This window comes from Diplotaxodon limnothrissa, linkage group LG2, assembly GCF_057381915.1.
Source record: "Diplotaxodon limnothrissa isolate DT_005_m linkage group LG2, D_limnothrissa_male_GT1.1, whole genome shotgun sequence".
NCBI classification, from domain to species: domain Eukaryota; kingdom Metazoa; phylum Chordata; class Actinopteri; order Cichliformes; family Cichlidae; genus Diplotaxodon; species Diplotaxodon limnothrissa.
The window spans coordinates 33,102,005-33,125,177 of record NC_140597.1 but is presented as its reverse complement, the minus strand read 5'-3'; the positions used below and the strand labels follow the sequence as shown (position 1 = coordinate 33,125,177).

Sequence of the window (23,173 nt, the reverse complement as noted above, 5' to 3'; positions counted from 1 at the left end):
TCTTACTGGGCATTACTGTGCTTTGCTGTTTGGCTACTGTGTTAGTAGTGTGTCAAATCATTTGTCCAGCACATTTGCTCAGACAACTTTGTTTACACTGTCTGCAGCTTATAGTAGAATACACATCATATGAGGATATAGAAAAAGTCTTTTAAGGTAAAATGTGGATGGACAGAGCTAGGATAGTACGATGTGGAACACTTTGTAGAATGGTAACTTGATAAAGTTATTTTTAGACACAGCTCAAACTTGTTAAAACAAACTAACTAAATTATTGCCTGTCCCTGCTTTTTAGTGTGTATTAACTGATTGTATTAGTCTGTCTGCTACTTCAGTTTTGTCTCCAGGTAAAGGCTATAGTCGTCACTCTTCTGTTGTTCATACTGAGCACATAGTCAGGCGAAACACTCTCCTGCTCTCTCTGCTTTCTCTCCCATTAATCACAACCTTATTAGACGCTGTACCACTTCCGTTCTGCCACCCACTCCTCTATCCTCAGCTTCTTTATCATTATTAATCACCTGCATTCAGTGGTCAAGCAGATCTCTAGTCTGTGATGATTGGCTGTGCTAGACAGTGGGCGGGGCCCTCGCTGATGCATCATACACAGTACCAGCACAGCAGAAAAGCTCCTCTCTTGCCCTCCCCCTTCCTCTACCTCTCACTCTGCCTTTCATACATACGCCAGAGCACAGACTGCAGCAGAACGCAGGACCAGAAGGATTTTCCTTCTCATACTGGAACAGTCGAGAAACCAGTGGGACAGAGGTACAGTTAGCCAGTGAGGAGGAAAAAGACATTATTCATAGAGGATCCACTGAGGAGTACCTGGCTTTTAAGCTGCCAAAGTGAGTGGTTGTCCCTTTGCGTTTATCCCCACTGTGTATGTGTGTCCATGCGTGTGAGTTTACTGCAGAAGCAGCAGCAGCACTGCAGATGCCACGATCAGGGACTCTGCTCATCCCTCTTTCCCCTCCCCCCATTCTCCTCCTCCTCATCTCCTCTTCTTCTGTTAGAGCATCCATTAACAAGCAGGGACTTTTCCCATTTCTGAGTGCGCATTGATTGTGTATGTTGCATGTGTTTGTGAGAGAGCAGAATCGGTCCGGCCACACCTGGACGCAGCAACTGCAGGGGGGACTCGGAGTGCGCTTGATTTTCCTTGCCTCATGACTAATGTGTGCTCTTGTGAGGTACAAATCAAGCTCACCACTGGTAGTTTTTGAACTGTTTCCAAATGATCCCCTTTCTGCAGGTTTGCATCTGGCTCTCAGAAGCACTTCTGTGGACTCCCTGGTGCATCCATCCCTCTTTTGGGGCTGCCCCACTCCCTCCCCCTCAGCCTTACTTAAGTATAGGATGACAAGCTGTGCGCCCCTGTGCTGAGGAGGCGGGCAGCAGTATGGGCACTGTGCTGAACGGCATCCCCACCACCATCCCCTTCGCCACCAATCTGCCACCATCACGCTGCCCCACCAAGACGGGCACTCCCCCAGGCCCCGCTGATGGGCGAAGACACTGACTCCACCCCAGCTCTCAACCACCACGGCTTCCTCCCCGACCACAACTATGTGACTGAAGGTAAGAAGATGACACAGGAAGCTGTATGTGTCTGTTCTTTGTATTGAAGTATTTCCTTCAGGCAAGTGTGTATCTATGTATTGAACTTTTGGAGTGTGAGTAAGACAGAGTGCGTGACAAAACTAGCTCAGGGCAGCTTCCTAAGCTTCTATAAGCTCTGTGTTAATTATTGTTCAGACAGGAGCTGCCCTAGTCACCAAAACATTCTTTGTCGCAAAATTATATCATCTAAGGCAACTTTTCCCCTCCTCTCACACTATTTCCTTTTTCCCACCCGGCACTTTTCATTCATTATTTTGTTTATGCTACTTTGTGTTACACAGCTATTTTGTCACACCGCAGGGAGGAATTGATCTGGCCCATGCCAGAGTGTCTTCACTTTTGTCTCCAGTTGTGTTTGTGTGTCAGAGAATTTTCCAGAAAAACGAGGCATAAAAATTCCACCACACTGTTTTTGTACTTGCATTGCATGTCGGCTCTTGTATGTGACGCGCGTGTTCTCCCTGTTTGCTCCCCCACTCTTCTATATAATTGGCTCAGGTGTCAGATTGAATACATGATCTAAGGCAGGGGGTATATTGACAAACCCAGCAGCCTACAAAACTGTACAAACCACTGAATTTCTTTGGTTTCTTTATAAAGCATAAAGGAGATGGATTATGACCGTGGATAACCACGTTCTACTTATCTTATTACCACCACTAATCTTACCTGCATGCTGGCTTTACCTGTCTGCTTTCCTGCCTCGTCTGTCTGTTTCTTACACTCAGCTCATTGTTCACTACGCGCCTTAGACCTGAACAGCGGATTATCATTTTGGGGTCATGAACGTGTTGCGAGCTTATTTGTGATCCTCCTATCACTGTAGAAAGGGAATTATGCTTCCTCTGTGTGTGCTGTGGCATAATTTCCCCTTGCACAGAAGCACATGCTGTAGTCAGGGGAGACTGTAGTGCTGCCTGTTGATTGTGCAAATACTCTTGTGTGTATTCAACACACCACTGAAGATTACATTTGTGCATGTCTTTGTCTGTATGTGAAGGTGTGCTTTTCTGTTTCTTCTTACATATACTGTGTTTCCATTAGTAAATTGTATCCATTTCAGGAAAAAGGTTTTTAGTAAGTGACTGGTAAAAGAAAAAGAAAAATTAGCCTTAATACCCCTTAATACCTCTCTACACCCATCCATTATTGCTATAGTAACAGCCAGCAATGCTAAACATGCTGCTTTTCATGCTTGGCCAGAGTGATTGGCAGATCATCTCCACCCACCAATAATGGCAGTATTAATTATTCCACACACACAGGAATTATTCAGGACTGAATTGCTGATGAGCTCACACCAAGGTGGACACTGCTCAGCACTGTTGGTGTGACGGGCCGTGCAGCGCATTGTGAGCTTTAATGGAGAGGACGTTCAGGAGTTCCCCAGATGACCAACAAATATTTCTTCTATCTCAAAAAAACAAAAAACAATAAATCTGGGAATCCACTCCAACTCCCTCCACCTTTCGTCCATGTTCACCCCATCCCCCTTCCGCCTCCCCATTTCCACCTGCCCCTTTTTCCCCTGTCTGGTCTCTAATGCAACACACAGCATTGTTGGGTGCTGAAGTGGCACAATTGCCTAACAATTATCCAACAGTGCTCTAAAGACTGCTCAAACACAGTACGCGTGTCTGAGGGAAAACCGAGCTTGGTATAGACACACAGAAGGAGATGGTACATGTGATTTTTATTCGTGGGTTTATTTTGCTGTCTCCTGGTTGTGTGCCTGTATGTGTGTGTTTCCATCTTTCTTTCTTTTCTTTTTCCTGTGTTTACATTTATATTCGTGTGTGTGTGCATCTTTTTGTTAGTTCAGGTTTGAATTTGTGTGGATGTGTGTCTGCAAGTGTTGTGTCTATGTGTGTAAATGTGTGTCTGTAGATCTTCTAGTGGGGATTCCCCTCCCCTGTAACTCCTACAGGGGAGGGATGCTTAAACTCCCTCTTCCTTGCAGTCCCTCCTCTCTTGAATTACATACATTGCTTACTCCCCATCGTCCACAAACTTCCCTTGCCTTCAAAAGTATCTCATTTGGTTCAATGAATCGAGTAACAAATTCTAATTTTTAAAAATAACCCCATTATTATCCTATGCCTCTATATATAAGAGTGCCCATTATTAATTATTATTATTTACTCGAGCAGAAATTGAAAATAAAAAAATCACTAAATGGTCATATAACAATTCCACATGTATCTCTAAAAATGAAAACTGTGTTACACTGAATATCTTTGGATGTTTGCCCTGTTTAGTAACTTGTAATGGGGAGATTTGATTATGTTCCACATTATATGTCATTAAAGACTATTCTAAGGCAAGTTCTGAGTCATTAAAGTAATTGGTCACGAGGGAAAATGTGACCGAGTAGCCTTTCCCTGGGCCATGCACACTAATGATTACCTGGAAAGCTAAATGAAAGTGAATAAACAATACATGCTTAAGACTTTGTCCCATTAGCTTCCTGTGTTCATCCTTCATGTGTTGCTAGCTTTTCCCACCAAACCCAATATGTTATTCTGTGATCATGAATACACCACCAGCTGATTTTCTTTGGTGAGTACTCATGACCAAGTGTGGTAATGTAGTAACTCAGTCCCTACCCTTAACCCCGCCTTCAACCCCCTTTGCTGCCCTGGTCCTTTTTCCTTCTTATTTTCCTTCCTTCCTCACCCTCTGCTTCCCTGTTGCCCTCCTCCCTTCCTTCCCCCCTCCGTCCATCCTTGCTCCTCTTGCAGGGCTGCTCCTGGCTATAGCCTGAAGAGCTCCGCCCCATCCTGTCCACCCCTCTCCACCCTGGAGTCCTCCCCCAGGATGTTGAGCCCCATCCAGGTCCTGTGCTCCGACATCACTACCCTTTCTCTGGAGCCTGAGCCTTTTGCTTCTTACACTGAAGGTGTGTGCTCTATCCTCTTCTATCCCGAAGGTCATATCTATGTCACACAAATGTGCCACATGACCCCAGTGTGAGATGTGAGAGTTGTATGTGTGCACATCTGTGTGCTAATGGCTCCATGTGAGAGTGTGTGAGTGTTTGAAAGAAGTGTGTGTGTGTGTGTGAAGGAGTAGTTTGAGTCAAGTGCATTTCCATGTGAGTCTGACTGTTATAAATATCTTAAACATCACTTTGTCTCTGTCTGTCTGCCTCATCCTTTTTTGTGTGCCACTATTTTTATATCCAGCTCTTTATTTTTATCTCAGTCTGCCTGCTCGGATTGTGTGTGTGATTGATTTCTTTAAATAGTTTGACCAGATGACACCCCGCCTCCTTCAAAGCATTGCTATCTTAAAAGCATTGCTATCTTTCTTCTATTTTATACTGAGGGAGAAAACACACGGGCACTTCACATCCATGAAAACGAGCACACACGGAATAAAATCAAATCTGTGTAGACATTCACACAAAGGCCTGGAAATGCATTTTTTTCCCATTCTCATTTCATTCCATCACCTTTATTAATGTGTCGTCTGTAAAATGTCTGAAAGTTGTGAAAAAAGCTTTGAATTTCCTGGAGAATTGCTTGGTTTACTTGACAAGCAATCCATATAATTGCTTTGCTTTGTGAAACACTACAGACAACAGTTACATTTAATTTCCAAGAAGATAAAATCAGTGAATTTTCTGCATTTTGTGCAAAAGAAATTCAGGATTGACTGATCTATTAATGCAAATAAATGTAGAAGGCCAGAGGAATGCATTAAAAGGCAATTCTGTTTGTTTTTAAAAAAAAAATATGAAGGATTAATTTTTCAACATTTATGAGCTGTCGGAACATATTCTGAGTTTTCAATATCACTGGGGTCAGACGGGGTGTAAACATACTAAGCCTCTCATCTTTTTTTTCATGCTAGTCTCACAAATCTGCCGAAAAATAGATTTTTTTACAATCAAAAATGAATCACAAGCAGCTTTGAGAACACGTGTAGTCAGAAGAAGCTCCTGCAGCTTGGTAAAACCGGATTACAAGTGTATAGTCTACAGGCGCAGCAGCTCGCTTGTTTTGTAATTCTAATTGTTTATATCTATAACCATTAGGCTCACACCAGCTCCTCTATTCTGCTGATATTTGTGCAGAGAAATGGCAGACTCCCTGCTGTGCTGGGCTTAAATCACTCCTCTCCACACACGTGCATTTCTAACAAACACATGCGCCAGTTCTTTTTCCCAGATAACTCCAAAACTGCAGGACAGGGATCAATTTGCCATCTCCCTCCGGCAGGCTCTCCCCTCCTCCTCCCTCACTCCCTCCAACCCGTCTATTTCTCTACAGGGTAATTGAGTACACACACTTGTGCACACGTATGCAGGAAATGCGTGGTGCTTGAGCTACAGCTCACACACACACACACACACACACACACACACACACACACACACACACACACACACACACACACACACACACACACACACACACATCTCCTGCTGAGTGGTGGCTTGTCCCTGCTTTTAAGGAGCGTATGTTTTTGGCTTGGCTCTAATGGTCCGTGTTTACCCAGACCTAAGATATCTATAATTGGACCTGTAGGATGTCTGCTTCCCTTTCTGCCCCCACACCCCCCAAAACAGGAATTCTGCCTCCCTGTGTTTTTACCTCCACCCTGATCTGCATCTTCGGACTGACAATTAAATTAACTGACTGATCACTTCAGTTCTATCTGTCAGCTATTTTCACTGCTAATGTTGTGAGAAAACTGTGACATCTAAAAAATATTTGCTTTGTTCAACCAGCATCCCCAAAATTCAAGCCATACAATTAATAACAGTTAATTTTGTATTTACTATGCTGTGATTTTTAAGGCACTGCTGTCCGTAAACACTACAGTGTTTGTGTATTTGGTGTTCATACCCTGTGCCTGTTTTATATCTTTCTGTATCATTGGGTTCATTCATGTTTGTGTGTTGTTTTGTGCTGTATGTGTGAGCGCATGCACTTGCAGTCACAGTGTGTTCCTTCAGCTTCTGCAGTGTGGCAATGAGTCAGACTGCTGATGCTAATGGACAGTCTGTGGGAGAGACAGACTGAGGAAGCTTGCTGCACTGTAGCACACTTATCCACAAGACAAAAACCTACAGCTTCACAATGGCACACACATTGCCTTTACACACAAGTGAACTGGACAGCAATACTTCTTGGGAGAGAACCACAGTGATCATGATGGTAGTTATCTCTGCAGTTGTTGCTTAGATTCTTATTAGGTGTTTTTCTCCTCTATTAAAAAGAGTGAAAGACACAGATGGGTGTGTGTTTTGTGTGTGTGCACAAAAAGGAAACAGAGGAACAAAAAGACCAGAAGAGGATCCAGGTTGAGAACAGACTGAGGCTGAGCCAGGAGAGAGTGTGTGCTCCATATTTTATTCAGCTATACTGTGTGCCGCTCCTATGGTTTTGCTTAGCTTAGCTCTTTCTGACTGTGACCTGACTGGAGACACAGTTGTCTGTATGCATCCAGCCTCTCACTCACGCACGGAGCATTAAGCTCACACATTTTCTTTGCCTTATTTTATGCACATGTGCACGTAAAGCCCCTCTGGTGCACATATGCGCGTTTGTGAATTGGACTGCATACACAGGGGTCTGCATGTCTGTGTGCATCCCTTAATTATCTGCCTATCCTCAATTAGGATCACAGCGTCTGCTTCATCTCCTGGTATTAATTTAGCAACATTTGTTAGTGGACAGAACTAGAGCAGCATAATTATTTTACCACGCTCCTTCTTCCTGTGAGGGTTGGATTGCTGAATCCCACTTCCTCCTTCACCAGATTCCATATATGGCTAACCTTTACCAGCACCGTCTCCACTGGTTGGCTCTGCTTGTTACTATGGCAACCGCTACACACTGGAGGAGCCCCACCACCACCACTATCACCACCGCTGCCTCAGCTTTCTAGTCCTTTCCCTTCACCATCCTTTCCATTTTACCACCACCAGCATCACCACTTCTTGTGCACACTAGGCAGCAGAGTGCTGTGGGGGAGGGATGAGAGAGGGAGAGAGGAAGAGAGGTGAATGTGCAGAGACAACCAAGAAGAAACTGAGACAGAGAAATGGGGCAAAGAGAGAGATTGGCAAACAGGAGATTAGAGATGACAAAAGAACATGTGGGTTGAAAGGGAATGAGAGAGAGCCTAACATTGAGGGGGAAATTGTCACCGAATAATAAGAAAGGTTCTGCAGCATCTGAGAGATCAAGAAAGTGTGTGTAATAAAGAAAGATGGCTGAAGTAAAGAAAGAGGTAAGAAGTGATACACAGAATGTATGAGGGTGAATGAGGTTGTGTTGTCGTGGAGATTGAAGAGCAGTCCCCGCCTTTCCTCATCATAAAATCTCTCTTTCTCAAGGCCACAACAAAATAGGCAAGGCTACAGCTTTGAATCACTCCGACTCAATAAATACACTCTCCAAGCTCTATTTTTATTACAGCAAAGCTTAGTAAGAGCCATGTTCTTTTCTACCAACACCATGTGCTGTATAGAGAAATCCAGTACACGCTGCAATGCCTTGTTGTTATTTTTGTGGTCAGCAGTGAATTTTCAGTTGCAGTTTCAGGGTTTTTATCATGATTATTTCCATACTCGGTCAGTGTGTATGTTTAGGTCAGCAGCCCAGTGCGATGCACAAGTTAAACAGTGTTATGTGGGACAGAAACCGAGATTATTGTTGAGATAACTGGAGAAGTGTTTGTTAATGCATTAAATGTCTGGCTGTTGTCAGCAGTATAAATCATCATCTACCTCTTCATCATCTTCTGTGGGGTCATCACAGTGTTTCATCTGCTTCCGTCTCGCCCTATCCCTAGCAGCACCATCTATCACAACAAGCCTCTGCATGTCCTTCTTGACTGCATCCATGACTCTTCTCTTGTTTCCTTCTGCCTGGCTTCTTGCTTTGTTGCCAAGCTGCTAACCTGAGCTATCCCTCTGATATATTCATTTCTATTATTGTCAGCTACTCCAAATGAAACTGAGAATGTTTTCTACTCTGCCACCACTTGGGCTCCTGTATTTTTGTCAGTGCCAAACCACACATCGTTGCAGGTCTCACTACCGTCTTGTAAATCTTCCATTTCTCTCTCACTGCTATATTTCTGTCACAAATCACCACATGTCTCCACCCACTCCACCCTACCTGCAAATTGTTCTTTACCTCTATTGTGCTCTATTCATTGCTTCCGATGGTTTTTAAACTTTACTACCTCTGCCTCTTGCAGTATCTCTCTCTCTAATTCACAACTATGTATTCTGTCTCGCTTCTACTGACTTCCATCCATCTTTTCTCCAGTACATTTCTTCACCTCTTTAGGTTCTCTTCCACCTGCTCCCTACTCTTAGCAAAGGGCTAACGCCTGCAGTAAGATTAATTTAGTAAAAAGAAAAACCATGATGGCAAATGTAAAAACAAATGAAAACAGCCTACATCAGCACATCTAGCACTCCATAGTCATTTGTTACTTATTTTTTGTTCTTTAGATTAAAAAGAAAACAATTTGTGGGTTCGTGAGAGGTAATATGTTGGAACTGTTTCTCGTTCAGCTGCAGTAAGTTTGTTGATTTGCTATTTGTTGAACTTCACACTATCCTAAGTGAGGTTTATGTTACTTCCCGAATAAAGGACTATAACAAAACAAATGATAATAGAGTAAAATATATATATATATATTTTAAATGTGTCTGTTCACAATGGCATTCGTGATCTTGGAGGAATAGTACTATAACTTAGCCAAGCTTCCTGCCGGGTCAGTTACATACCTTCTCATCACTCATCATTTTTACCAAACCTTACAGTTTAATCTATCCGAAAGAGGTTTAAGCACAGATACTTTCAAAATCTCTAAATCTATTGTATGTTTACAACTAAATCTTCAATCTGCTGCACAAAGGCAGAGGTGAAAGGAGGACAAGTGAACGGAGGAACAGGGAGCAGATTACATGCAAAGCTGAACCACACACAGGTCCCAGTTGTCCTCACACGCGCTCACACGCTCTTCTTTTGACGACACAACTGTGCACTTTTCCGTTTCATGTTTTGTGTATTGTGTTATACAGAATGGACCACGTAAAGCACTGAGTCACTGCACTAAATGCTAAGTGGATAATAATGTGCCGATATTTTAGCGCTTTAAATGAGCCATTGGGTTATTGTTTAGGGAGCGATGGGAGCTGTGAGGTAAATATACAAATGAATGTTATATGAAATTAGCGATTAAAACTCACTGTGTCGTGACTTTAAACACGCAGTTGTTTATGACCTTAATAGAGGCCAAGGAGTACGCATTCACCCCAGCATAAAAACATGAACCCGAGTGACTCTGTAGTCTTGTACGTCATTGTGTATGTATCATAGTGGAACACAGAAAGCACCTGTGCCTACTGTGAAACAGCTGTGTGTGCGGTTGATTTCCTTTGTTTTCATGTACTTGCATGTTCTTTATAAAGCTCATTCTTCAATTTCAAGCACAGTTATGCAACAGTTATCAAATATTGTCTCATTCCAAACATGAATTTGCATATTTTAATCCACTTACATGTTAATCCACTGACTGTTGATTTGGTTTAATAATTTAGTGTGAGATGAACATTATACAGATGAATGATGATGTGCGGCTAATGGCTACTCCTCTCTCTTTCACTGTCATTTCCACTCTCATACTGCACATCTCCTTCTCTTCTTCTCTCTCTTTCTGCATTCATCTTTGTCTTTATACTTCCAGCTGATATCATCTCCACTGTTGAGTTTAACCACACTGGAGAGCTCCTGGCCACGGGAGACAAAGGGGGCCGTGTGGTCATCTTTCAGAGGGAACCTGAGGTACTTACACATGCGCACCACACCAACACTGACACACTTGCACTCATGCAGCACGTTCAGATATAACATTTTATCATTTGAGCTGTGAGGGTAGCAATGAATGCACTTGGTTCCCCTCCAGCTACACTCTATATTGGTTGATAAATACTTGATGTCCCTGCTGTGTCAGAGAGTGTGTCATTATAGCTGTGCGGAGTCCATGCCAAGCAGTTTCTGATTAACATCGAGGTGATGGAACATGCACATCTTTCACTTTCATCTACCTTTTTTTCTCTTTCATTTCCTTTTCTTTTCATAGAGCAAGACTGAGCCCTTCTCCCAGGGAGAGTACAATGTCTACAGCACCTTTCAGAGCCATGAGCCCGAATTCGACTATCTTAAGAGTCTGGAGATTGAGGAGAAGATCAATAAGATTCGATGGCTGCCTCAGCAGAACGCTGCACACTTCCTGCTTTCCACCAATGGTGAGAGCTTCCTGCATACACACCCTGGAGAAAACTGGAAGCTGATGTGATTGATATTTTCTACATTTGCTGTGAACCACTTTAAATGATTGCTTTTTCTGAAGGCATTATCTAAGAGCATGTTTCTGAGATACTGTTGCTTCTCCCTTACCCTTTTACACCTGAGCACTGCCAGACCGTATCTTATTAAAATAGTACCTGTCTTCTTAAAAAAATTAATGAGTGTGACCCACTTTAAAGCTCCAAACAGCTTTAATGGCAAGGCCTCCTAAAACTACTATATGTTGCGTGTCACTTCTTTTTAATTTGCCATTGGAGGTCTTCCATTTCCCAGGCTCTCCTGTATTGTTGTAAAGATGCTATGCTCTCTCAAATTCAAAATTTTGCCTCCCAATTACCACTTGAAGATAAATTTGAATTTGCCCCAATGTTCCTTACCCAATGAGGTTTTTAGGATTGTGGCGCTGTTACTGATTGAACTGTAAAAAAAAAGCCTTTGGCTTAAGGAGTTAACATGTTTGTGTGGGTGAGGAACGTCTCGTAATTAAGCTCTTAAGTCAGAAGCAGATTTTCCCTTGCCTAATCGCAGACGAGTTTCTGTTTGTGTTGCAACTCTTCTCTGTAGTACATTAGGATGTGAGGTTACACTCTCATTTTATGGCTGGAATACCGGTACTTATTTTAGTTTATATTTACCCTGAGAACCTGAGTATTGATTTTTTTAAAGTACTTTATTATTTATAATTGAAGGCATGAAATATGTAGGACCTGCCTCAGCAGCTGAGTAGCAAACATGCTGACATGTTTGTTGTTGCTATTTTCTCAGTATAATACAAAGAGTCCACGCTTCCTTACCAACCTGACTGTGTGATAAATTAGTACATAATATAAATGTTTGTATTTTTTTTTTATTACAAAACAAAAACAGTTTACTGTAAGTTTTAATGATTGTAGCTTTGATTGTGATGAAATCCCATATTGGTCTCTGGGATTGTTTTTAATCACATCTAGGTAGAGTCTCTTATTATCAAAGCATTTCAACAAGCACCTTTATCTGATTAGTTAATGGCCCTGTTATCCGTTTTCCAGATAAGACCATTAAATTGTGGAAGGTGAGTGAAAGAGACAAACGGCCAGAAGGATACAACCTGAAGGATGAAGAGGGTCGAATCAAGGATATCTCCACAGTCACCTCTCTACAGGTATCTATCTATCTATCTATCTATCTATCTATCTATCTATCTATCTATCTATCTATCTATCTATCTATCTATCTATCTATCTATCTATCTATCTATCTATCTATCTATCTATCTATCTATCTATCTATCTATCATCTCTCTCTCTCTCAGGTTAGGAAATAAAACTGGGTCAGTGAGTACAGATGTGTTTGCATGTGTAAAAATGGGTCACTGGCACAACAGTATGTGTGAGCCTGTGGGGGTGGTGAAATCCTCTTTTTGTATCCTTCACTACAGCGCAGGGAGAAAACGTCTACACTGGATCTTAATTAGTTAAAAGCTTCAGTGTTTCTATCAGCAGTAAACTCTTAATAAGAGTAACTCACCGTGCCTCCATATGTCTGGTTATAATGCACCTCTGTCCTTTTGGAGGAGAACCAATGTTAGTGATTCTAACACTGTGCAGTATGCAGAAAAACAAGCCATAAATTTAAAACTAACCATGCAATATTGTGCAGTCCCCTTTTGTGTGGGTGAATTTGTTAAATGTAAGCATGTGTCGACAAACAGCTTTTTAAAATGAAGCTAAATGAGTGAAGGACCGAATGAGCACTTGGACTTGCTAAAGTTTCACTCCTGAGAGTTGCTCCTTTATTATTGATGTCAAAGGAAGTAATGCATTAAATATTAACTATGAACTATGATACAATTAAATTATTTCAGTTTATTCCACTCTGTATATCTTCTACTTCTTTCATTTCATTCAGAATAAATGTTAAACTGTTCTTTCTTTGGGGTTTTCCAGGTGCCGGTGTTGAAGCCCATGGATCTGATGGTGGAGGTAACTCCTCGGCGAGTCTTTGCCAATGCCCACACCTACCACATCAACTCCATCTCTGTCAACTCTGACTATGAGACCTACATGTCAGCGGATGACCTTAGAATCAACCTTTGGCATCTGGACATCACTGACCGTAGCTTCAGTATCCTTCATGGTTCGAAGCACTCGTGCACAAAGACTGGAGGAGATGAAGACAAACACTTATGTGTGTACGCACATAAAGCAGGCATATATTTGTCAAAGCCCAGGGACTGCAATAATGAATGCATACATTAATGCATGCATACTCAACAATCAATTCCTGCCCACACAAAGCAACAAGCTCTGCAAATCCCACTTTGTTGTATGAAGATATGCACAAAGACACACACAGTGCTGGGGGAGGGGAGTATTATTCTTGAGGAGTGAAAATGTATCTTAATGAATAATTCAGTGGCTGCATAAATATTTCAGCCCTTTTCTGAGTTCTAATCCAGCTCAATAGGACACAGTACAGTCGCATCCCTGACCCAGACAGGATTTATAATATTACAATTTATGTGAATATGGAATTAGTTTTCTCCCAACAATCCCCTCTAGATATATTTATATTGGTTTGCTTTATTCCTGCTGTGAATTATTGATATAGTGTTGGCTATGTATACATTTATATAAACTTTTGTTTATATTTTGTTTGTAGATTATTGGCCTGTGTGTGTTTCCATATTATTTTAATCAGTTTAATTATTTTCTCATTGAGTCAGTTAGGGAGTTAAATTAATAAAAGGATGAATGAATGCATAAATAAATGAATTAATTATGTGCAGTCTATAAAGCGCAGGCCTGAAGAAGCTGGCTCTTTGAGAGTTTTCCTCAGCTGTGGCGCTCTCCATCAGACATTGTGGACATCAAGCCAGCCAACATGGAGGATCTGACAGAGGTGATCACAGCGGCTGAGTTTCATCCCCACCACTGTAACTTGTTTGTCTATAGCAGCAGTAAAGGCACGCTGCGCCTCTGTGACATGAGAGAAGCAGCACTGTGTGACAAGCACTCTAAATGTGAGTAAAACGTGCTGAGAGAAATGATGGACACGCGCATGTTGCATGTTTATAGTTTTTACAGCAAAGATTAGAAAAGATCTAAGCTTTTAGATAAGTATGCTAACCCTTCAAGCAGGCCAAAATTCAACAACAGCTGTATTTTTTTCTTAAATGGAATGGACTGGTACTCAGAGTTTGTCTACTCTATTTGAGCAGTCAAAGTCCATTTATGGATTCACACACATTCAAGCACAAACACTTCTTTTTCTGTGCCCTAGCATTCACATGCTCGCACTGATGGATCAGAGGCACCTTGGGGTTCAGTATATTGCCCAAGGATGCTTCGACAAGCAGACTAGAGTAAACAACCATTTCGCTGCTCTAACTCCTGAGCAGCAGGTGCTCCAAACTAGCAGCGAGGAATGGCAGTGCTTTTTTCTGTAAGCTGGGTTTATCTCTATCCTCTGATTTTTCTTCTAAATTTTTAAAATTGAGGTTTGCATTTGTGGTATTGAGTGGAATTCCTTGATAACTCTTGTGTGTATTTTTTATTGCTTTGGTATTCCCAGACTTTTACTTTACCACAAATTGTTAAAGTTTTTAGGCATTTTGAGCATGTTAGTTCAAAGTGCTGCTGTGCCCAATTTTAAGCTTTACTCATCTACAGCCGGCAAAACTTAAGGTACAATAATACTAAACGAATGGCCTAAAAGATAAATTGTAAGAATTATGATTTCCCCACATTGTAGAAGTATGATTTATCACTTCTGGACCTTTTCTACTCTGTGTAATAATTTTTAGTTCTACCTCAGAACAGGGCTAGTTGCTCCATAAATCTGTCGTCCTTAAGGGGCAACAATTCAAGTCATGGCACTATATTTCTTGTATTTACGTTTTCTCTCAATCACTTTGGTTCATTTCTCAGAACATCGAGTCATTTGTGCATTATAAAAGCAATGTCATTCTTTTAAATAATTTTTTGACGCATTAAACGTGTAAAAGGTTACGTACTATTTCTTTCTGTCTCACTTCCCAAAACATCCCGGCAGTAGTTCACTGTGCAAGTCACCACATGGAAGATGGTTGCAGCATTTGTCACAATATGTGATGTGAATGAGAATTTTTCAGGCCACAAATTCTTCACATCACAGCAGATGTCATGCAAACGACTGTACACAGCCTCTGCAGGCGTCTGCTCTGATGTTTTATTGTATTTTTGGCTTTGAGCTATAAAACAATCTCATCTTTTTCTTTTCTGTTGGTAACGTCGACAAAACCATTTTAGTTCATACACCAAAAATGTAAATGTTAATCCCGACTAGTCTCATACATGCAGTATTGTGTCAGCTTGTTGTTTGGAAACTGATGTATGCCTTAGAAAAATCCCTGTCACTGAATCTTAGCCACGCTTTCCTCGACTGCTTGCGGTATGTTGTCATATATTGACAACATGGCTGCAAAATTTGACTAAAAGAGTGAAATGTTCATTGACATTTTGGTCATAAATAATACTTATGGAACTGTGAGCCAAGCTTTCCTGCCTGTCTTTTCTTTGTTTCCCACTTTCTGTTCCTGTTGTAATGCTTCATCCATTCAGTTTACAGCTTTGATCATGAGTCACTGCTGCAGTGTTCCTGCACAAGCTGTGCTCAGCAAGCAGCTAGATCTTTCATTTTATTTTTCATATTCAGTGTTTAGAGGAACTTTAATAGAGCTCTTTGACATTTGCTAATGTTTATACACTGATGTATTCAGACAGCAACACCTCTACAGAAAGATACAGAAGCCGTGTCCGTGGTCTCTGTCTCATAAATGGCACTTAACATAATGAGTCATCTGAGAGATTTATCTCTGTACACGAGATAAAAGCACACATATCCAACTGTGTTTCTGCCTTTCATCTTGCTTAACGGCACTCGCTGACCTCTCCTTCTCTCGCCTTTTTGTCTCCCTCCCACTCGCCAGTGTTTGAGGAGCCCGAGGACCCCAGCGCCCGCTCTTTCTTCTCCGAGATTATCTCCTCTGTGTCGGACGTCAAGTTCAGCCACAGCGGTCGATACCTGCTCACCAGAGACTACCTGACTGCCAAAGTCTGGGATCTCAACATGGAGAGCAAGCCCCTAGAGACATACCAGGTGTGTGACTGGCGATGTGTGGAAAAACATGAGGCAGTGTCACAATAAATGACAAGAAACACCAGGATGAATATAATATATTGTATTCTGTCTTACTCAGCTACCATGATGAGAAATGGATAGATCAAGGTTAAGGAGCTCCCAGGGGTCAGGGATCCTTGCAGGTCACAAATAATACAATTGACAATTGGTGTTCTATAACTTTAAGCTCTTCTATTTTATTTGTAGGAGATTTAAAGAACACACTGAACAAAGGAGAAACATTACATATGCACAGCAGGTTCCTTGATTAGCTTTAAGGCTATGAAAACGATCTGCTATGGACTTTGCACAGTTGCAAGAGAGAGGAGGGGGAAGACATGCAGCAAATGCTCTGGGATGGATTCAGCCTGGTGAGCTTTACTGGCACCCCATTTTTTTTGCACATCTTAACCTTACTCTGGACTGATATGTGCAAAACTCTCTACATCATCAAGGCATCAAATGGGGAAAATTCCTTTTTTTTTTTTCATTACTTAGGTAATATTAAAAAAACAAAAAAAAGAAGGGAAGGGGAAAAAAGGCCTGAACCTGTTACTGTAGTGGGTGGTGTTACTAAGAAACCCAGCACCAAACTATCAACTGTCATCATTACCACTGACCAAATCCCAGTTGTGTTGTCCAAATGGCGAGGTGACTAACGGTTTACTGAAAGAGGGCATTGTCGTTATGGAAGAAATACAAGATCGGAGAACGAAATGAGTCATGAGCGTAAGATTGTCTCTTACAATCACAGTACTTACAGATGATTCGATTTTTTCCCAAACCTTTTAAGGATAATTGAGAGAAAATGCACTTCCCCTCACTGATGCAGAATCCTCACGACGTTTTTTAATGTAAGATCGTAATCTCTTTGTATGTCAAAGAAATGAATAAACCCAAATTAAAACCGTAAATTATCAGTATGTTGTGTATGCGGGAGTTAATTTACAGGGGCTTAAAAATGCTGTGTTGATATACACATGAAATAATAAGCTTTTTAATATTTACGCATGCTATTATTTACACATACATGCTCAGTTTTTCTCCTGTGTCACTTCTAAGTGGCCACGCTAGCTTCTGGTTATGCATTTATAGGCACTAAAACTATTTATCAGCTCCTTTTTTTTTCCAGTATGTGTTTAGTATTCCTGCCTCAGGCCTGTGGGTGAACATGCGTGTTTGTGTATGTGTTCCTGCCTGACGTGTGAGGGCCTGTGAGGCGGCCAGGAGTGGGAGGCTGAGACGCACTGGAGCTATTTATAGGATCCCGAGCCTCCACTCATAAAGTAAAGCGTGAAGGAGGGATACCTTCCACAGTGGCTGACACCTAGATCTGCAATGCAGCAGAGAAAGGGGGGAAGGAGGGACAAAAGGGGTGAGGAATTGGGAGGGAGTATGAAGATGGTGTGATGTGAGGAGGAGAGATGAATAAAAGAGAGTAAATGGTAGGATTAGAGAGAAGGATTGCAGAGGATGCAGCGTACGGTGGCCTCTGAAAATATCTGCATTCAGGTATAAATATGTATAAAAACATGGTCAGGTCTTCATCTAAGTCACAGATAGTGACTCTATTTTAACTATAATAATAATCCTGCTCTTGTTTTTGTTCAATACTTTATTTAAACACTCGGTGTTGTTTGGAAAAAGTATTCCAGCTGCTATGCTAACAGCAGAGTTGATTGGAGTCAGGAGTTAACAGCAGCATCAGCTTTTGGAAATCATGCCTTTTAGAAAAGACATGTTAGAATTTATTGAGGTTAATTTAATTCCATAGTAAGCTGGGCAGACCCAGACAGCTCAAGGCTGAAAGGAATCGGTGAAGCTGGTCTGTTTTATGATGTTATGGAGAACTGAGCCCACAGAAGGAAATCAAAGGAAAACCTCCAGAGAGACACCTCTTTCTTTGTATTTGAAATTTATTAAAGGACAACTTGAAACTGTATGGCACTGCTGGGAAAGTGGTGTTTGGATTGATCACACCATTTGGGAAGAACACACAGTACAAAGGGGCATTGTATAACGATCACAAAAACATGAGCCCAAAGTGTGTAGAGTAGAAAAAGCATTGTGATTTGAACCTGCTTCGACATCTTCCAGTCGAAATCTGTCAGGGAAGACTATTGTCAGAGCGTGGTGTCTGTGCTTTGAGCCTATCACTCCACACAAATAATGATACACATGAAAAGTGAGTACATATTCCTCTGGAGCCTAAAGGTGGATGCAGGGATTGTGGAGGCGTTGAAATGGCAAGCATTGATGCAGGCCAATAGCGGGATGGACTTGTCAAGGGAGAAATTTATAACTTAAAAAGACCATCAAACCAGGAGGGTATCTTTGGTTTGTTATGTGAGGAGAGTGATGCATGTTAGGTGTGCGTGACGAGGCACACCTGGAATTGTCTGCCTGAGCTTGCAGGCTTCACTCCATGTTATCTTTCAGTTTTCCTTTTGTTTGAGGTTCTATTATTTTATTGCTCCAGCACTAGCATTAGCAATTTCATGTTTGTGTATATTTTGTTAGATAGAAAAAGATCAGATTGTATTTCATGACAAATTAATGCAAGAAACGGAGTAATTCCAAATCCATTGTATGTGGGCAGAAAGTGGGTGCTGGGGTGGGGGGGTTTAAAGGCTAAGCTACCTTATTATTTATTTATCTATGGATCTATTTTGTAAATTTACACCTGTACCCCCCCCTGGATCATGAAAAATGTGCACAAATTCATGAGGAATGAGGTGCCATGCTCTAAATCAGAAATCATGCGGACTGGGGGGGTGGGAAGAGGACTGTATATTCAGCTCAAGCTGACACGGTATCATTTTCCCCTGTGCAGAAAGACCCAAAGGGAAAAACAAAATTGTCACTGGTTTTGATGTACAACCGTGAGACGACCTCAGTTTGACTGTTTATTGATTGCAAGGTGGCTGCTGGCTGCTGACTTTATGCAAAATGTGGAAAGCGGGGTTGGGGCGGGGGCTCAATGGAGAGAACAGGACCTGGAGGAAGAGGAGGTGTAGATTTCATCTCCTTGCATCACTGGGCAGACACAGTGCTGACACAGGCAGGTCGAATAAAAGCACAAGGAAAAGCAGTTATAAGTCAGTGTATGTGTGCGTGTAAGAATATATGTGTGTCTCTATTATCGCACCCTTGGTAGGTGCGATTGTAGAGAGCTGGATGTTAATGGATTTAGTGATATGGAAAGGAGGGTAGATTAAAATGTACTCCTGGCCCTTGTATTGCTGAAGGTTGGCGTTGTGTCTTATTAGCGTTTCCTTCAGGGAGGATTGTGTTACAGCATGCCCATATTTAATGTGTTTTGGTTGTGCTGAGCTTGGTATGTGTGTTTGTGTGTCTTCTGCTCACTCTTCTATTTATAGTTTACGCTGAGAGTCGATACCTGGGAGTAATGCAGCTGTGAGATGGGCTCGATTGTAATCATATCTGTTTGTGTGTGTTCCTACAGGTTCATGATTATCTCCGCAGCAAGTTGTGCTCTCTCTACGAGAACGACTGCATCTTTGACAAGTTTGAGTGTGCCTGGAACGGCTCCGACAGGTACCTGATGTTTGATGATGGATGTGTGTTTCCAGCTTACAGCCATCCGTTAGTCATACCTGCTTACCCTAGAAATGATGTGATGAAAGCATGAAAACTGCCTTTAGACTAACTGGATCTCTCCTATCCTCGTGCTCTGTACAGTGTTATCATGACCGGAGCCTACAACAACTTCTTCCGCATGTTCGACCGCAACACCAAGCGCGACGTCACCCTGGAGGCGTCACGGGAGAGCAGCAAACCCAGGGCCGTGCTGAAGCCGCGGAGGGTTTGCGCCGCGGGAGGAAAACGCCGAAAGGATGATATCAGTGTGGACAGCCTGGACTTCACCAAGAAGATCCTCCATACGGCTTGGCACCCGAACGAGAACATCATTGCCATCGCTGCCACTAACAATCTCTACATCTTCCAGGACAAACTCAACTCCGAGATGCATTAGTGAATGGATGTCAGCGGCAAAAACAAATGAGTTTACACCCAATAACACACAACTATGCCAGAATGTACACACTATCAGACATGCACACACACTGTCACACGACCAAGAGATGCCTAAAACGCATACCTACACACACAATCAGAACTCATACACAGCGTTTCACGTCCCTCCTTCACCTCCTCCTCAGCCTTCCAGAACTGCAAGGCCCTCGGCAGGGCTAGGAAGGGAACAGGCTGGATTACACAACGGATTATGGATTGCAAAATTGTCCGAACAGTGGATTTCCTGATTGTTAGCCTCTGGATTGATGGTTCGTTCGTTGCTGCAGCTCGGCTTCCTGAGGGGAGGGATCACACCCTCGGCCCCAGAGTGGAGAGACGTTTACATGTTTGTCTTCTTCTTTTTTTTAATTCTTCATGCTCTTTTACTTTTTTTCCACCTCCTCCTCCACCTCCTCTGCTCTCTGTATTTGTGTGCTCAAGCAAATCCTATTCTTATCCCTTGCCCACTGTTTTGTGTAACAAAAACCCTTTGTGGTTGTCTACCAGCGGCACTGATAAGAAATGGGGCATTTATATAACTGGCTTTTTGTTTTAAGATCAGATCATCATTTCAGATCAGCTTTCCCTCTTCTGTTTTATGTAACTTCTTTTTAAATGATGATGATGGTAATTAAAGAGGATGAGGTAAAGTGATTTGCGTGATGTACGAGGATGGGACCCCACCCCCCTTCTCCCTAAGCCCACCAGACGCCTCTGAGCTCTCCCTGAATCAGGAGAGACGACCAAAAACTGGGCTGCGTTCAGCGACGTGAAACATTTACAGTCCTGCAGATAGAGAAGTTAACAGATGATACTATACCACCATGGCCTAACATGAGGACACGCGCTCATATATGGTCCACAGTGCGTTTCAGTAATTCTTGTTTTCCTTGCTCAAACGGACCCGAACGTCTCTGATTTCTGCTTCTGGTCTGAGGCTGCTTTGTGTGCTACTCTGACATTAAACATGTTAAACTCAGATCAAGCAAAAATATTACTAAAAAGAAAAAAAATCTATAAAAGAAATAATTTCAGCAATCAAATGATAAATGCTGCATGTCAAACAGATTTAGCCTAGGTGTTTATAAATTGACTCACTGACTGGCTTGGCTGCCTTCGTAACCATTTTAGATCCAGCTTGTACAAAGGCTTCGGGGGCCCCCCGGGGGGCCCTTTGCAGCACGAGTAACCATAGATGACCGAGCTCCCTTACATTTATTTGTGTCTTCGGACGCTGAAGCATGTTTACCGGTGTTCGGTTCATACACTTAACACGTACTTTTCGAATGAAGCCGTCCACAAAATCAGTTTCTGCTCAGTGAAACTGCAAACTGAGAAGAATGGGGAATGTTTGTGATTAACATTAAAAGAAAAAAGACAAAAAAATCTAAGGGCCTAAATGGTGTCTGTATATATCAGCTCGGTTTTTGACATGTATGAGGTTTCGTTGTTTTTAAACAACCATAAACGGACTGCAGACTTGATCATCGGTACTGATGACTGCCTCCAAAGCTACAGCAAAGAGATGGTACTTTAATCTCTTCGGCCTTCCTCACTGATAACTTTGCTGATGTGTTTATTTTTTAGAAAACAGCAAATTCTTTTATCTGTCCTTTTTTGTTCCTTTTGCTTTTTTCTGTCGGTTGTAGCCTACTCCACGTCCTTACCACACTAAGCCACATATTTTTGTGTTAATGTATGTTGATGACATCAAAATTGTCAAACGAACAGTTATAAATAATGTTAATATGTTTTTTTCTGAATAAAGATTTCAACGAAATTGCATCCAATGGGCGTATCATTGTGATTTTCATTACTGTTTAGTTAGGAAGTCCTAACATTGCTTAACTGTTAATATGTACCCTTTATATGGCTTTTCAAGTTATGTAGTGTAAGGCGCCACCTTGTGTTATTATGCACTTATTACATGTGGATTTAAAATTGCTAAGGGATTTAATAATGAATGAATTTAATTGAAATAATTACCAAGTTTCATGATTCTGCACATTTTTTCTGTCTGGTTATCTTTCTTCTTCTATCTGCCTAAACTTGAGTTTAAAACCCCCACAATCATCTATTTTATGCTTTAATGACAGTTAATCTGAGCAAAATACATTTCTTCATAATTTAAAAATAACTTGTGTTAACGCTTCATAAATATCAGAAGTTTTTCTTTCAGTCTCTGCTGAAAATCGAATCATTTTGCGTGTTGTTCACCGTCTTCATTGTTCCAGTGTAAATCAAACTCTTCTTATTGGACACATTAACTTGTAGCAGGAAAGGCGCTTGCGTTAAATAATAATTTTAAATGGTTCTGCTCCTATCACAAAGTTGTGTTTTACATAGAAAGTCGTGTCAGAATTTGGCGTAATTAAGATGAAAACATGGATCATGAACACTTTTGCCCGGTCATGGGAGTGTAATGATGTGGGGGATATTTTCTTGGAATACTTTGGGCCCTTTACTACAAAATTAATAGCATTTTATTTACAGAGTATTGTTGCTGACCACGTCCATCCCTTTATGCTCACCGTGTACCCGTCTTCTGTTGGCTTCTTCCAGCAGGATATCACACCATGTTCACTACCACGTTCAAATCATCTCAAACTGGTTTGTTGAGCATGACAGTGAGTTCACTGTGAGAAAATCAGTGAGTTCCATCTTAGCACCTTTGGGATGTGGCGGAACAGGAGATTCACATTATGGAGGTGCAGCTGGCAAATCTGCAGCATCTGTATGATGCTGTCATGTCAACATGAACCAAACTCTCTGAGGAATGTTCCCTGAATCTTGCTGAATTTGTGCCATGAAAAATTAAAGCAGTGCTGAAGGCAAAAGGGAGGTCCAGGGTACTAGCAAGATATGATTAATAAAGTGGCCAGTGAGTGTTTAATGCAAGAAAAATCCAATAAATTACATAAGGGCTAGGATCTTGTTTGAATTTTGTGTCTAAAGATCAGTAAAATATAAATGATTTTTTAATAAAACTGCAACACACACACATTTGATTTCTTAAAATATTTATAGGACAC

The 23,173-nt window shown here is 41.6% G+C and overlaps 1 protein-coding gene across 2 annotated transcripts; it reads left to right on the top strand.

The window, feature by feature from the left end:
- The first annotated feature begins 1,505 nt into the window (after positions 1-1,505).
- On the top strand, positions 1,506-20,100 carry LOC146638891 (serine/threonine-protein phosphatase 2A 55 kDa regulatory subunit B gamma isoform). Of its 2 annotated transcripts, none has more exons than XM_085371429.1 (9): positions 1,506-1,581; positions 10,342-10,439; positions 10,738-10,903; positions 11,993-12,105; positions 12,890-13,067; positions 13,801-13,965; positions 15,913-16,082; positions 19,570-19,661; positions 19,806-20,100. In XM_085371429.1, exons 1-9 carry the CDS (start codon positions 1,506-1,508, stop codon positions 20,098-20,100), a joined length of 1,353 nt encoding a protein of 450 aa, XP_085227555.1. The 2 variants fall into 2 exon arrangements, with proteins under 2 accessions (XP_085227555.1, XP_085227546.1); XM_085371420.1 differs by lacking the exon at positions 1,506-1,581 and adding an exon at positions 4,441-4,522.
- The last annotated feature ends 3,073 nt before the right edge of the window (positions 20,101-23,173 follow it).

Coding starts and splice junctions, on each gene's coding strand:
- LOC146638891 (XM_085371420.1), top strand. CDS start 4,441: ATGTTGAGCCCCATCCAGGTCCTGTGCTCCGACATCACTACCCTTTCT. Junction 10,440..10,737: donor TCTTTCAGAGGGAACCTGAG/GTACTTACACAT, acceptor TTCTTTTCATAG/AGCAAGACTGAGCCCTTCTC. Junction 19,662..19,805: donor GCCTGGAACGGCTCCGACAG/GTACCTGATGTT, acceptor TGCTCTGTACAG/TGTTATCATGACCGGAGCCT.